At 56.1% G+C, this 13114-nt stretch overlaps 1 protein-coding gene across 2 annotated transcripts in view; it reads left to right on the forward strand.

Moving 5' to 3' along the window:
- Positions 1–11958, forward strand: part of BRD1 (bromodomain containing 1) — a 47129-nt gene extending 35171 nt beyond the window's left edge. The window contains exons 9-14 of one of the 2 annotated variants that reach the window (XM_006876400.1): positions 3797–3901; positions 9705–9840; positions 9927–10054; positions 10177–10286; positions 10586–10740; positions 11775–11958. In XM_006876400.1, the coding sequence (XP_006876462.1) occupies positions 3797–3901; positions 9705–9840; positions 9927–10054; positions 10177–10286; positions 10586–10740; positions 11775–11958 (818 nt within the window). Of the gene's footprint in view, positions 1–3409; positions 3902–9704; positions 9841–9926; positions 10055–10176; positions 10287–10585; positions 10741–11774 lie in introns of both variants that reach the window. The other variant, XM_006876399.1, reaches the window with a different exon arrangement.
- Positions 11959–13114: the final 1156 nt, after the last annotated feature.

The raw sequence follows: 13114 nt of genomic DNA on the forward strand, positions 1-13114 counted from the left end.
CCCGATTTCTTTTTAAACTGTCATCTCTGTGGGCACATGTGTGTCAGCAAGTACAATTCAGCCCCCCTCCTGTTGGTCCCACCCCCCCAATTCCCTCCAGCCTAGATGGCCGTGTGCTGTGGGGCCCCAGTCGCCCGGTCCTAAGCCGTGACCTTTGCACCTTACACAGGGACTTCCGTTGTGTCATTCTGCTGGAGGTGACGGCACTGTCACACTTTGTTTACTCTTTTAAGAAGATTACGATTTTTGTGAATGGTCTCATTCACCTAATTTCATAATATTTGTTTTGTTCTGGTGTTTGTATCCTTTATTGTCACAGTCCAGGCTTTAATGCTGCTCTTGGGAGAGTCCAGACACGGCAGGTCCGTGTGGTAGAGGGGGTTCCGTTCTTCATAGAGGGTCCAGACACGGCAGGTCTATGTCATAGGAGGACTCTGTCCTTCACGGAGAGTCCAGATGCAGCTGGGCTCCATCTGTCATAGGGAACGCTAGTCTTCTGATCTCGGCAGAGTGTCCTGGTGCGTTGGTGGGGTCTGTGGTTTTCGGACGACCAGCCCACCAGGACCCATGGTGGGATTGAGAAGCTGGCTTGGGTATTTAGTCTCACTGTGACGCTTACACTGCAGGACAAAACCAGGCCTCAGGCATTTCAAAAAGTACATCACTGTGTACTTTTAAAAAGATTTGGGCTTTTTTTTGAAGTCTTGACACTATAGCGTAAGCACTGCAAGGTCAGCGGTTCAAACCCAGCAGCCGCTCCTCAGAAGCCCTACACAGGATTGGTATGAATCAGAACTGACCCAACAGCACTTTACAAGAACTCAGTGTGATTAGCATACAGGAAATAAAGGTAGTAATTTCTCACGCCTTACACGCTCTCACGTGGTGATTTAGCAGTGGTCATGTGGTATTTGAAGGAATGTGGATTTGGAGGTCCTGGAGCTTGCTCCCAGTGCAGGTGTCTCTTTCTTGAGGGGTCATGGGTGTGGTCAGCGCCGCAGGCGCCGGGTGGAGTTTGATATTGTTGTGAACTAGTTGGACTTGAGGCGTGAGCTCTCTTTGCTAGCTGCTGGAGGCTGGGGGGGGCGTGCGGTGACGTCTCCGATCTGCTGCCAGTGCGTACTCACCCTGTGAACTTCATCTTCTGAGACTTGGGCCTCAGTAGGAGCTGGGCTGGATTAGATCTTTCCAGACATGCCGGATTGTGGCTTCCTAAAGCTGCTCAGGGCTTTGACGTGGCCTTGCGCACAGGCTGCTGAGTGGCTGGTCTGTCATCCTCAGAGGAGGCGTGGCCGGCGGGCCCTGTACGGAACCACGTCTTGGTTGTGAGTGTGGTACGTTCTGACAACAGGAACGCTATGACAGTGTGGGACCCCAGATGTAGGGATTCTTCTTGATTTTGAAGTCTCAGATTTCTTGTTCAGATAACTCCCTCACATGGACATCTGTGCCTTCACTCCCACTGGGTGCTGAGGGCCCGGTCCCCTTCCTGCAGGTGTGGTAGGCTAACAGAGCCTCAGCTGCTATGTCTGAGTGGAGTCAGGTTGAGGGCAGGAAGTGGGCAGGTATGAGCGTCTGGGCTGGTTGGTGGGCACTGAGGCGCCGTGCCACCGAATGGTCAGCCTTCAGGCACCCCGCCTCCACTGGCCAGTACCCATGTGCTGTGAAACTCAAGGTCTTGGGCTCAGCCTTGATGTTACTGGGGTGGTCTCAGCAGCCCACTGTCCTGGGCGCCTCCTTCCCACGGCTGTACCCTGTGCATTAACAAGAGCGTATCTGGCCTGAAAATGTGCAGCTTGTCTGAGTGCACGGTGGCACGCTCACAGGCTTGGGGCCTCCCTGTAAGCAGGAGCGCTGGGGGCCCAGGACTCCTCATGGGCAGCAGTGCCCACTGCCCACCCATCCTCTGTCCATGCTACTGGCTCGGCTTTCCGTTTTCAAGCTGGGGGTTTGATTCTATGTTTATTGTGTGTTACGTAAGAGCCCTGGTGGTACAATGGATTGAGCGTTGAGCTGCCAACCAGAGTTGGTGGTTCAAACCCACCAGCTGTCCCATGGGAGGAAGTTGAGGCAGTCTGCTTCTGTAAAGATTATACAGAAACCCTAAGGAGCAGTTGGCCCTGGGGTGGGAGTTGCCCTGACAGCAGTGGATTCTTAGGGATCTAAGCCACACAGGAGCCCTGGTGGCACTGGGCTTACATGCTCGACTGCTGATCAAAAGTTGCTCGTGGGACCCTGTCAGCCGCTTCTGCTTTGGTAAAGAGCAGTCGTGGAAATCCTATGGGGTAGTTCTAGCCCATCAGACGGGGTCTCGAGTTGGAACTGATGGCAAAAGGTTTGCTTATATGGGTTTATATATGTTTACTTATTTCATGTGGCTTTGAAATGCTCTCAGGTTAGGACACAAACTATAGCTAGTGATGAGATGCAAGAGGCCTTCCAAAAGTTTATGGGAAAACCTCTAGTAGTTTTTAGTTCAATTTTTCCACGGACTTTCTGGAGTCCCATAATCCACGAGGTCCTGTAGATGGCTCAGATGGCTCTTGTTCTTGTTTTTATATGAGACTTGCACTGAAAGGGACCTCGGGCCGTTCCAGCATGGGGTCACTGGGTCACCTCACCACACACTGCTGGCCCGGTGACAGCAGCCAGTCCCCTGGGCAGCAGGTCTGTGGAGCGGTACATTCTGCTCTATCTGCTGACCCTTCCTAGAGACTTTCGGAAAAAAAGATCGAACTCGAAAAAGATTTTAAAGCAATTTTTAAAAATAATTCAGATCCTCCAGAGACATGTGTTTTGTCGTCAGTGTCGAAGTTAAAGTAGAACCGTCCTGTGAAACCCTCCTGGGTCATTTCAGTGACCACATACTGTGTCATCTGTCTTATGTTGAAACACGGAGGCTTTCACAGGTAGTGTTCATAACCACTGCATTCACTTGTCATCACATTCACGGTGGTCACAGTCAGCTGTGTCCCTCCCGGCCCAGTGTACAACTCTCTGGAAACCGTAGTGTAAGGTCCCTCAGTTGTAGGAGAAGTGGCGTCATGTGTGTGCTCACGGTAGTCATAGTCAGGTGTGTCCCTCCAGGCCCAGTGTAGAAGTCTCTGGAAACCATAGCCTAAGGTTCCTTAGTTGTGGGCTGGCACCGTCTTGTCTTCCTCCAGGTAAGTGAAGGTCTGCAGTGGAATAGCATGTTACCGTAGATGAAGTGGGGGATCTCTCCCAGGGCTTTCAGGGAGATGTGTGCGCTGCAGTCCCACGCACGCCAGCCTCAGCCCTGGATCAGGGATGTGTGATGTTTGTTTCCGTAATTGACTAGTGTTTTGGTGGACGTCACATTTGTAGTAAGTTTTATAATAGCCTTTATCATTATCAGTTTTCAAAACCACTTTATTTATAATTTTTTCAGGAGATAAATCTCCCCCTAAACTTGAACCATCAGATGCATTACCTCTTCCTTCAAACTCGGAGACTAATTCAGAACCACCAACCCTCAAACCAGTAGAACTGAACCCAGAGCAGAGTAAACTATTCAAACGAGTCACTTTTGGTAATGAGTCACATAGCACTTGCTCACAGAGCGCCCTGGCGCATGGACACCCTGCGGCGCCCTCTCCCGCCAGCGGAGGCGCTGTGCCGGCCGCCCCCGCGCTGGCGGAGCCTTCCAGCGATGTGAACAGACGCACCTCTGTTCTCTTCTGCAAATCGAAAAGTGTAAGCCCCCCAAAGTCTGCCAAGAACACTGAGACCCAGCCAACTTCTCCTCAGCTAGGGACCAAAACCTTTTTGTCTGTAGTCCTTCCGAGGTTGGAGACTCTTCTGCAGCCAAGGAAAAGGTCGCGGAGCACATGTGGAGACTCCGAGGCGGAAGAGGAGTCCCCAGGAAAGCGCCTGGACACAGGTAATGGTCGTGGTGGGCTGGCTGGGGCGGGCTTGGGCGCATGCGGTGTGTGCACTCCATCCGAGCAAAGCCACCATTAGAGACCCTTGGGCCCCCCGGGCTGCAGGGCTCAGCTGAGCTGTGGGAGGAGCATTGGTGTCCTGCTGAGAGACTGGGCAGTCTGCGTGGTTGTTGGCGTGTTTCTCTCTGACGAGGTGCCTCGTGGCACGTGCGACAAGTGTGGGGGCTGCTGGGTGCGTTGTGCCCGGTCTCTGCTGGACTGAGACTCCCCTGAACCGTGGCCACTTGGTGGAGAGGACTGGTCTGCACAGCCCTTCGAATGGTTTCTCTGTCTGTACATGCGCGCTGAGGTGGTGTTGCCGCTGTAGGAATACTAGGGATGGCCACTCGAGTGCTCTGGGCCGTGGTCAGTGGTCACCTTGGTCTCCTGAACCAGAATGCCCCAGTGATGGTGGTGGGCCCAGCACCGGCTATCTCAGAGATTCTGCCAGTGGCTTTGTGGGTGGCCACCGACTGGGGTGACCCTCTTAAGTGTCTGTAACTTGCTTGAACTTTGGCTTGTTTTGAATCGACGCTGGACTTGCGTTTGATTGATTCCATCCGTCTGTTGGGCCTGGAGGAGAGACGAGTGTTTTCTCCTGGGCTGTGCTCATGTTGGGAGACCTCTGGTGGTCATGGAGTGGGACGAAGGGGTTGGGGTCCGGTCCCGTGCCTACAAGACGCGTGGGGCCATAGCTGTGCGCGTCTCCCTGCATCTGGCCTGATGGTCCACAGAGCAGACAGGCCTCTGTGGCCTTTACCCTGGCCACCGGGACAAACCAACCGTAGGGACACATTTCTCCTCTGGCAGCGGCTGGCTTGTGTGGTTTCTGGAATCACCTCCAGCTCCACTGTGGTCTCTCTTAGCCACAGCTGAGACACCATGGAGCTTGGGTGCTGAGCGCATTGGCAAGTTGGAAGCCAGGGCAGAGTGTGAACGCCGTTTTCTCGCTCGGTTGCCCTGACATGGGGCTGGCTAGTGGGACCTCCAGCTGTAGTGTCCTTGAGGGACATGCCAGGGAGGTGTCGAACTGTTTCCCTGGCCATGCTGACCTGTGTGACCAGCCTGGTGAAACTCACTAGTGAGTGCCCTCCCCGGTCCCGTTTCCCACGATGGTGAGTGTGAAGGTGTGGCGGAGAGCGCTCTGGAGGATGTGGGCCCGGGTCCTGACTGAACGCAGGTCTCTGCTTTCTTGTTCCAGAATGGCAGTAGAGTCAGTGGGCGCCTGAGGAGACCCCGAGCGCCCCTGGGAGCGAGCGAGTGTGCGTAGGTGGCGCGGCCTAGACCAGCTGCCCCGAGTGGGCCTGCCGACGTCTGCCCGGGGTCTGCCTGGTGCCCACGCCCCGACCTCGTGCGCCTGCTCGCCTGGACCTCTTGCTCTAGTCTCAGCCCTCTGCAATGCTGGGACCTTCCGATGCCCCAGCTTCAGGGGCCTGCTTGTCGGCAGGATTCCTGAGGGACACGAGGAGCCATTCCTTCTGAGGCCCAGAGGCCGGGCGCAGGGAGGAGTCGACGCCGTGAGCATGCTGTGTGGATGCCGGTGTTGTCTGTCTGTGATGATTGATGTATTGCCAGTGATGGACAATCAACACTAACTGCACTGCCCTGGTCCCTTTGGGATTCCTGTTACGTGATGCTGCCTGTGCCCCAGACCATGGTGGTTGGGGCGAGAGAGGAGTTAGTGCAACCGTGAGGGAGATGTGCCTGCGGAGCCCGAGGCTCCTTGTGCTCAGATCTCCCCACCTTTGCTTCGTCCACGTTCCTTTCTGACCAGTGGCCTTGCTGGCTAGTTAATGCCTCGGATCCTAGCGATTTTCTCTTACCCCGACTGGGGCTGGCGCTCTGCTAACGATGGCTGGGACTCAGCGACACCTCAGTGTTGTGGTGTGGGTCATGTTGGGGCCGCCTGCCCTGAGGAGAGAGCCTCCTCCACCTTCCCTCCTGTCGACAGTCTCTCGAGCCTGCTGCGTCCCTGGATAGCTTCCCTGGACAGATCTGGAGCGTGTCGTGGGCCATGGCGGCCCACTGCCCATGCGGCCTGCCTCTCTGTCCTCACTTCTCTTCAGTCGCGTCCTGGGGAGGATGTTGGATGACACTGCCGCCTTGCTCATGTAACACACTAAGCACCTGCCATGGAAGCGGAGCAGTCGACAGAAGAGGGACCCCCCCCACCCCCACCCCCATTCATCTCCTTTTGGCAGTGACATTCGGCTCTCAGAAATGGCCACACGCGCCGGGATCATCTTACTGGTGGTTTGTGTGTCACTGAAAAGTAGAGAAACAAACACTTCGATCGCTGATAATGAAATTTAAAGTGAGAAAGGAATCCCCGCCCGGAAATGATGGGCCCCCAGCCTGCGTCCATGCCGTTGTGCCCACGTCCATGTGGTGCTCTCAGCACCGAGCTTGGTGTGAGACGCTGGTCACTGGGCTGGAATTTGGATGCCAGGTGGGAGCCCTCGTGGAGAGAGAGCCATGGGGACACAGGCATCGACTTTGCTTTCTGACGTGTGTATGTGGGGGCAGAGTCCCCGGCAGTGTGGGTATGGCCCGGCCTTCCCCTCTGCTCCATGCTGGGTCTCCCCAAGGAGAACGCCCGGAAGCTGCCTTGGGGCACAGTGGTTATTGGTATAATGGAGCTTTCTCTGAGGAGCTGGACAGCTGATGACGTGGAAACTCCCCAGGTCTCAGCTCTTCCCAGACAGACGCAGCCATTGCAGAGCTGCTGCTCGGGGCTGTTTCCTGTTAAGTCCCGGCAGAGACGCTGCAGCGTCCTGGTCTCCCCTGCCCTTGGCCAGGGTCACCGTCCACCTCCAGCAGGTCCTGGGACCTCTAAGGTCTTGTGAAGTTTGTGGAGAAACATGAAATTCCTCCCTAGGTAACTTCCATCTCCCCTAGTGGACCCTGGAGTGGTGGTGGTTCTCTGAGCCTTGTGCTCTTTGGAATGTCTGGGCTCTACCCAGCATGGATGGGACCCTCCTGCTCAGAGAGTGGTGTGGAGCTGCTGCCAACAGCCACCCTCCCTCGTGTCACACGTGCCTGCTGGGCTTGCTCTGGTTCATGGCAGCCCCCCGTGGCTGCCTTCTGATGTGCTCACATGAGTTAGGGTTAGGTCCTGTCTTGGTGAGTTCTTGTCCAGCTAGCCACCACTGTGTATAGAGGTTGGAGCATGGCTTTTGCGTGGAGGCCCGTCACTGTGTGTGTGAGTTTTCACCCAGGGGCCTGTTGTGTTGAAGTGATCTCTACACTGGGCCCGCCGGGGGCCACAGTCAGTCCAGGGGGGCTGTGGGCCCGACTCTGAGCTGCAGGGTGGGCAGAGTCTTGGTTAGTGTGTAGGACTGCCACCGGGGTTTGGGAAGGCCCTGCTGCTGGCTGGCGGCCTCAGCTCACTGGGAACCAAGTGTCAGGGGCCTGATTCCCTGTCCTCTGGGACCTGCAGGCAGACCCAGGAGTGTCGCAGTCAGGGCTTGGAGTGGCTTTGAACCCATTCAGTTGTGACTGATGGAGCAAAATTGGAACTGGCCCAAAGGTTTGAAATTCGGATGGAACCGAGTGGGATAACTGACAGGTCAGAGCTCTGGTATGGGAGCCTGACTCAGCCGCCGGAGAACGACGTGTTTGAGCAGGGCAGCGCTGGTCAAGAGATCGGGTCGCTTTGTGAAGCACGTTGCTGTCCTTGTTTTCCAGTAGGGAGATTGAGTTGCTTATGCGTTTCCCCCACTTTGTTTTGCTTCATTGGCCGTGGCTGACTCAGGAAGACGTGGTTTGAAGCTCTGGTTGCAGGTGCAGCAGCGTCAAAACTTGTCTAGGCTCCCTAGAGAGAAGAGGTCAGATCGGCTTAAAGCCGGTTCCTGTGAAGTGGAGGTCAGACATGAGTCTGCAACCTTGGTGTCCCTGCCCTGACCCACCGCTTCCTACCCTCTGGGATTTGTAGTCTATTGCAGTGGCCAGTGCCTGACTAAGGAAGTGACATGTGCATCTCAGGACCATGGGATTGCTAAGTCTCAAAGGGTCCTCGGAAGTGCAGACCCCAGCTCTCCCTGCTTAATGCTCCCTCTGTCCTTTGGGTCTCACAATCCAGCAGTCCCTTCTCTGTGCTGTGCACGGCCACCTCTCGGCCAAGCAGGCCTCTTCTCAGTCCTTGGAGGAGTTACCTCTCACTCCCCTCGAAGACATGTCTAAGCTCAGTCCCATCCGGTCAGGTTCCACCCCGCTGCTCCCCCACAATAGACTGTGCTTCGTCTCCTGAGGAAATGCCTTCACTCAGTCTTGGCCCCCTCAGGTGGGGCTCCTCTGGCCTCCTCCTTGCTCACCTGCTGACCCAGCCCCCAGCCTGTGCAGTAGCCCTGTCGGCTCTCAGCTGCCTTCCTAGCAGCAGCAGGTGACTGTCCACCACCGGCCCTGTCCCCTCCTGCCCTGAAGGGGGCCCCTCCTCGGCCTCTGCTGCTCCTTCTCCCTTAAGGCCTCTCTCGCCTCTTCAGCTTTCCTTGGGAGATCTCTGTGCTGGGTCTGTAAGGCTCCGTGTCAGTTTTGGGGCGTGACCTATAGGATCAGTGGACCATGGTCACTTCATTTCCGTTAGTCTTCTGACCCAACCCCCAGAGCCCGGCAAAAAGAATCTAGCTGGCCATTGCTTCGTCCATCAGGACCATCAGTCAGCCTGGACGGCAGAGGGTTGGAAACCAGGATGCAGGGAGCCCACCTGCCTCGGGGTTGCTGGGGGTGGCCTGGCATGAGGGAGAGCCTCTCAAGCTGCCTTTCCAACGAACCAAGGCAGAAAGCCACATAAAGGACTTCTTCCATCCTGCCCATCGGACAGCAGCAGGCATGGTCTTCCCGGGAACCTCCATCTTCCGCCAGCTCGTGAACAACTCTCAGCAAAGCCTGTCTCCACACTGGCCAGCCTGAAGCCCCGGGTTCTGTCTGTCTTGAGTTGTGGGGGAGGGCTCTGCCACCCCTCTGGACCCTGTTCTAGCCCCACTGTCTTAACCGGCCACAGAAGGGGGTTCTGTTACTTTGTGCTTGATATACTTGGGGAGTTGTGTCATCTGGGCTCAGCCGGGCCCACCAGCACCAGTGAGCTTGGACAGCAGACAGCCGGCCAGGTGCCCCCTTCCCAGGCTTGCTTCACATGAGTGGCTCACGGGGAGCCTGCAGGGAACACGTCTGAGATTCTGCCACCACGTCAAAATGCTCCTGGAGAAATGCGGCCTCACTTTCAGATGCGCTCCTTCCATGGGGAAATGGTCAGGGTAGGCCGTGGGATGGATGGGTTCTGTTTGGGACAGAGATCAGCAGCGTTGACCGTCAGACCCCCAGACTTGGGCCTCAGGGCCTCGGGGGATGTGTCTGCGTGGTACTTCGTCTTCTACTCAAGTGTCAAACCTGGAGTCCAGTTTGGGCTGCAAGGGCAGATGGGACTCTGAGCGGCTCTCCAGAGCTCAGATGGAGGTTTGCCCATGCCCCGAGGCTCCACACGGGCTTTTGTGTGCTGGCGTTGCGTGACAGGTGGGCTTTTTCCTGTTGGTGGCACCCTCCACGGCCTGACTAGAGTTGTGGTTGAGACCCAGCTTCCTGAGCGCCATCGATCAGAGTCTCCGATGCACACTGACCTGGGCTCCTGCTTTCACTGCTGAGCAGGGGCTGCGCTCCGTGCACCGATTCTGTGTTTCCTGTCTCTCCTTGCTGGGGGCGCTGGGGGGACCAGAGACCTCAGGCCAGCTCGCTGGTGCTTCTACTCATCCATGCCCGCTCCTGTTTCAGGTCTCACGAATGGCTTTGGGGGTGCTCGGGATGAGCAGGAGCTGGGTAGTGCTCCGGGGAGAAAGGCTACGCCCCGGCGTCGCTGTGCTTCTGAGTCTAGCATCTCCTCCAGCAATAGCCTGCTGTGTGATACAAGGTGAGCCCCCTGCCCAGGAGAGAGACAGTGACTGAGATCTCCCCTCAGCACTGCGCTCACTGGGGGCCCCTGCTGTCCCCTTGCAGTTTCAGTACGCCAAAGTGTGGCCGCGGCAAGCCGGCCCTGGTACGCAGACACACCCTGGAGGACCGCAGTGAACTCATTTCCTGCATTGAGAATGGTAACTACGCCAAGGCAGCCCGCATAGCCGCCGGTGAGCCTGGGGCCTGGGGTGGGTGGGCATCTGCGGGGAAGGTGGCGTGTCCCTGCGGGCTGTGGCTGGCCGTGAGCAGTGGGGGACGCACGCTGACCGGCTGTGTGTGCTCGTCCCCCTAGAAGTTGGTCAGAGCAGCATGTGGATCTCCACCGACGCAGCGGCCTCAGTGCTGGAGCCCCTGAAGGTGGTGTGGGCCAAGTGCAGCGGCTACCCCTCGTACCCTGCGCTGGTGAGTGGGGGGTCTGCCGACCCTGCTGGGGAGTCTGGGAAGGTGCCTCAGGTGTTTTCCATGCATAGTTGCTGGCGGGCTCTGCTTGGTACTGCGGGAGGGGCTGCGAGGAAACTAGACGCAGGGCGGACGGCGGCTTCGAGCCTGGCTCCATGAGGCCTTCTCAGGTGTTCCCTCAGAAGCAGAAGCAATACTGTCTCCTGTCCCCCGGAGGTTTCAGTGGTGCCTTTCTGACCTTGTCCTCTGCCCAGCGGGCAGTGTGGTCATTGTGTGGGGCTCATGGGGTCCTCGCCTTACAGATCATCGACCCTAAGATGCCCCGTGTGCCGGGTCACCATAACGGCGTTACCATTCCGGCCCCGCCGCTGGACGTGCTGAAAATCGGCGAGCACATGCAGACCAAGTCCGACGAGAAGCTCTTCCTGGTGCTGTTTTTCGACAACAAGAGAAGCTGGTGTGTAGACACCCCGGCAGGGCTCGGGGGCTCGGGGTCAGACCCTCCATGTTCCACATGAACGGCAGTGAACGCCTTCAGGTCTCCTCTCTCCTTACCTGGGTGCTTCCTGTCCTGTTGTAACCTGTGGTCTTCCTTCCATACACCTCGCCCACCGTCAGGGCACACGCTCCTTTGACCCTGAACTGTCCCTCAGCACCAGGTCTGATGACACTAACCCTAAAGACCTGCCCTCCACCGTGTACAAGTCTGAGGGGGGCGATGCTACTGGGCGGTTCCCCAGGCTGTTAGGACCCGTGTGCTGAGCTTGGCGCATATGTGGCTGCTACCTGCTGGGGATGCGGATGGCTCCCATCCTCCTGCTGACCTTGGCCTGCCACTGAGTGCCAGCTGAGTGTCCACTGAACTTGTTGCCAAGTCAGGCCCCAGGGCCTCCTGGGTAACCTGCCAGGGGTCCCTCTACTCTGTACACCCGGCGTAGCTCTCGACCTGCGCATGAGAGCACTGCACTCGTGGGGGTGGGGGTGGGGGGCTAGGGAGGTGTTCATGCTGACACGGAGGGGGGGGTTAGGGAGGTGTTCATGCTGACACGGAGGGGGGGGTTAGGGAGGTGTTCATGCTTACACAGGGGGGGTTAGGGAGGTGTTCATGCTGACACGGAGGGGGGGTTAGGGAGGTGTTCATGCTGACACGGGGCGGGTGGTTAGGGAGGTGTTCATGCTTACACAGGGGGGGGTTAGGGAGGTGTTCATGCTGGCAGGGGCTCATCTTCCTGCCTTGCTGTGTTGGGGGGTGGGCGTCAGGTCCTGGAGGTTGATGTCTGGGGGACCCTGACCCTCCTATAGAGGGGTGTCCTGACATTGCAGACTTCCTCATTGTGCCTTTGAGCCTTAGTAAGCATGCTTCCGGGGGCTCGGCTGGCCCTCCTTTCAAACCTGAAGGGCTTTGAGGAGTGTGTGTTGCTGCCATGTGTGGAGCGTGTCCCGAGTGTGACATGCACATGGTATTTACTGTCCACTCCTCCTCTTTACAAGGCAATGGCTTCCCAAGTCCAAGATGGTCCCGCTCGGGATTGATGAGACCATTGACAAGCTGAAGATGATGGAGGGCAGGAACTCTAGCATCCGGAAGGCCGTGCGCATTGCCTTTGACCGCGCCATGAACCACCTGAGCCGTGTCCATGGGGAGCCCGTCAGTGACCTCAGCGACATAGACTGAGCCCCTGTCACCAGCCGACCTCCTTCAGATGGCCTGAGGCTGCCCTGTCGCCTGTCCATAGTGTTCATAGCTGTACATACCTGTATAGTGTTCAAAACTTAACTTATTCTGAGTTCCAGTCGTAGCTCTTCATTCTCTTCTTCGGGGAGGGGGTTTGTTTCCAGTTTTCTACCGAAACTACCCCGTCGCACTGTGGCCAGCGTGGGCACCGAGCCGCCTTCCGCCACACCTGGTGTGACCCACCCGTCGCTTTTTTATAAAAGACTTGAATGTGGAGTCATTTTATAAGTCATACTCTTTGCACCGAGTACCAATTATTTAATAAGACGGATGTAAATTTACAATGACAAATGTGTATTTTAAGAAAGAAAATGACATTATTTTGAATGGTACTTAGTGGAAAGAGCACGTCACTCGCAAATCACCAAAAACACTCCTGCTGGTCCGGCGGCACCCCGGGCTGCAGGCCCGTCTCCCCCTGGCCCTGGGCCCGACCACCAGGTCCCCCAGCGGGCTCTTTATTGTAGAAATTGTATTCATTTGCTTTATATTGAAAATAAATTTACAGAAGTATATTGATATGCATTTTTATACCGGCACATAAAGATCCCACTTGCTTTGGGAGAAATGTGGTTGCATCGTATAATGACTGGATGGCTTGTGTGTACTTTGATTTTGTAACTTGTAACCTTTTGTTTACAATGAGGGGCTTTCTGCACTTGTTTTAATCTAGGACACTTTGGTAGCAATAGAACCTTTGGATACATTTTTGTATGGTACATGTGATGTATATAGAATTAGTACTTTATTTTTATTTTTAAGAGGTAAAGCATTATGTTAGGGGGAAGTAGAGAGGGTTTCCAAAATGCATTTTTTATATTAAAAAATAAAAGTCAAGATTTGGAATCCTGTGGCCGCTTTCTTTCTCCGTTTCTCAACGCTGGTGGGGGCAGGCGAGGCCCATCGCAGTGGCTTCCTGCGGATGTTGTCAGGCGTGGTGACGTCATGTAATAGTTGGGCCTAATGGTTTTCATGGTCAGTCTACACTGTAACAGCTCCGAGGAAACCTGAGCGCAGGGCTTCCTTTGAGGGTTCTGTTGGGGGGCAGCGGCCCTGGTTACTCAGACCCTTCTCTCAGGGCCACTGGGCACCCCCT

This window comes from Chrysochloris asiatica, unplaced genomic scaffold (assembly GCF_000296735.1).
Source record: "Chrysochloris asiatica unplaced genomic scaffold, ChrAsi1.0 scaffold00378, whole genome shotgun sequence".
Taxonomy (NCBI): Eukaryota; Metazoa; Chordata; class Mammalia; order Afrosoricida; family Chrysochloridae; genus Chrysochloris; species Chrysochloris asiatica.